At 70.2% G+C, this 751-nt stretch overlaps 1 protein-coding gene across 1 annotated transcript in view; it reads right to left on the reverse strand.

Moving 5' to 3' along the window:
• Nucleotides 1–96: 96 nt before the first annotated feature.
• The window catches only part of LOC104284777 (chromosome unknown open reading frame, human C17orf70), a gene marked incomplete at its 3' end in the record, with an annotated part of 10,962 nt that continues 10,307 nt past the window's right edge, over nt 97–751 (reverse strand). Inside the window, exons 9-10 of the mRNA XM_009883146.1 lie at nt 711–751; nt 97–183 (exon numbers count right to left, since the gene is read on the reverse strand). Of these exons, the coding sequence (XP_009881448.1) occupies nt 97–183; nt 711–751 (128 nt within the window). The remainder of the gene's footprint in view (nt 184–710) is intronic.

The raw sequence follows: 751 nt of genomic DNA on the forward strand, positions 1-751 counted from the left end.
CCACGCGTCTGCTTGGAGAGGGGGCCCAATGGCGCGCAGCTCATGGGGAGGGGACCAGGGCACGGTGGGCAGCCCTCGCGTGGCCTCGCGGCTCACCTCGTGGTTGGCCTGGATCTGGCGCAGGTACTGCATGCGGAGGTCGGGGGGCCCCGAGCCCTGCGGCGCCTGCTCCAGCACCAGCGCCTGCGGGGAGAGGAGAGTTCTGCTGGGGACGGGAGAGAGGAGATTTCTGCTGGGGACGGTGCCGGGAGAGCCGGCAGCGCCCAGACCTGGGGAGCCCCGATCACGGCACCGGGCAGGAGGCAGATCTCCACCCGCCAGCCGCGCTGCCCTGCTCTCCTCAAGCCTGGCACCGCGCTTGCCGGTGCCGAAGCACCGCCGGGAAGGCTGCCAGCTCCCACGCGCCGCTCCACTTAGCTGCCAAACTGACCGGCGCCCGTTCCCGGCACAGACGGCAGGCACCTCCCGGGCCTCTGTGACCCAAATCTGTGGAGCCGAGGCTGGGGCTTGGGAAGGGAGCACAGCCCACGATGGTCCCCCATGCTGGGCCCATCTGCCACATGGTGGTGCCAGAAAAACCCTCCTGGAGGACTCGGCTGCGCCCCCAGGCTTTGGCCCTGGGGTTTTTGTTTGCTTGGGGTCCCCCCTGTCCCCCAGGGATGTGTCTGCTGGGGCCAGTGGCATGGCCCCGTGGCAGTGGCCGAGCGGACCTGGATGCGCCGGATGACGGCGTGGGGCATCCCACACATGT

The sequence above is a fragment of the Charadrius vociferus genome, unplaced genomic scaffold (assembly GCF_000708025.1).
Source record: "Charadrius vociferus isolate BGI_N301 unplaced genomic scaffold, ASM70802v2 scaffold2704, whole genome shotgun sequence".
In the NCBI taxonomy this organism is placed as follows: domain Eukaryota; kingdom Metazoa; phylum Chordata; class Aves; order Charadriiformes; family Charadriidae; genus Charadrius; species Charadrius vociferus.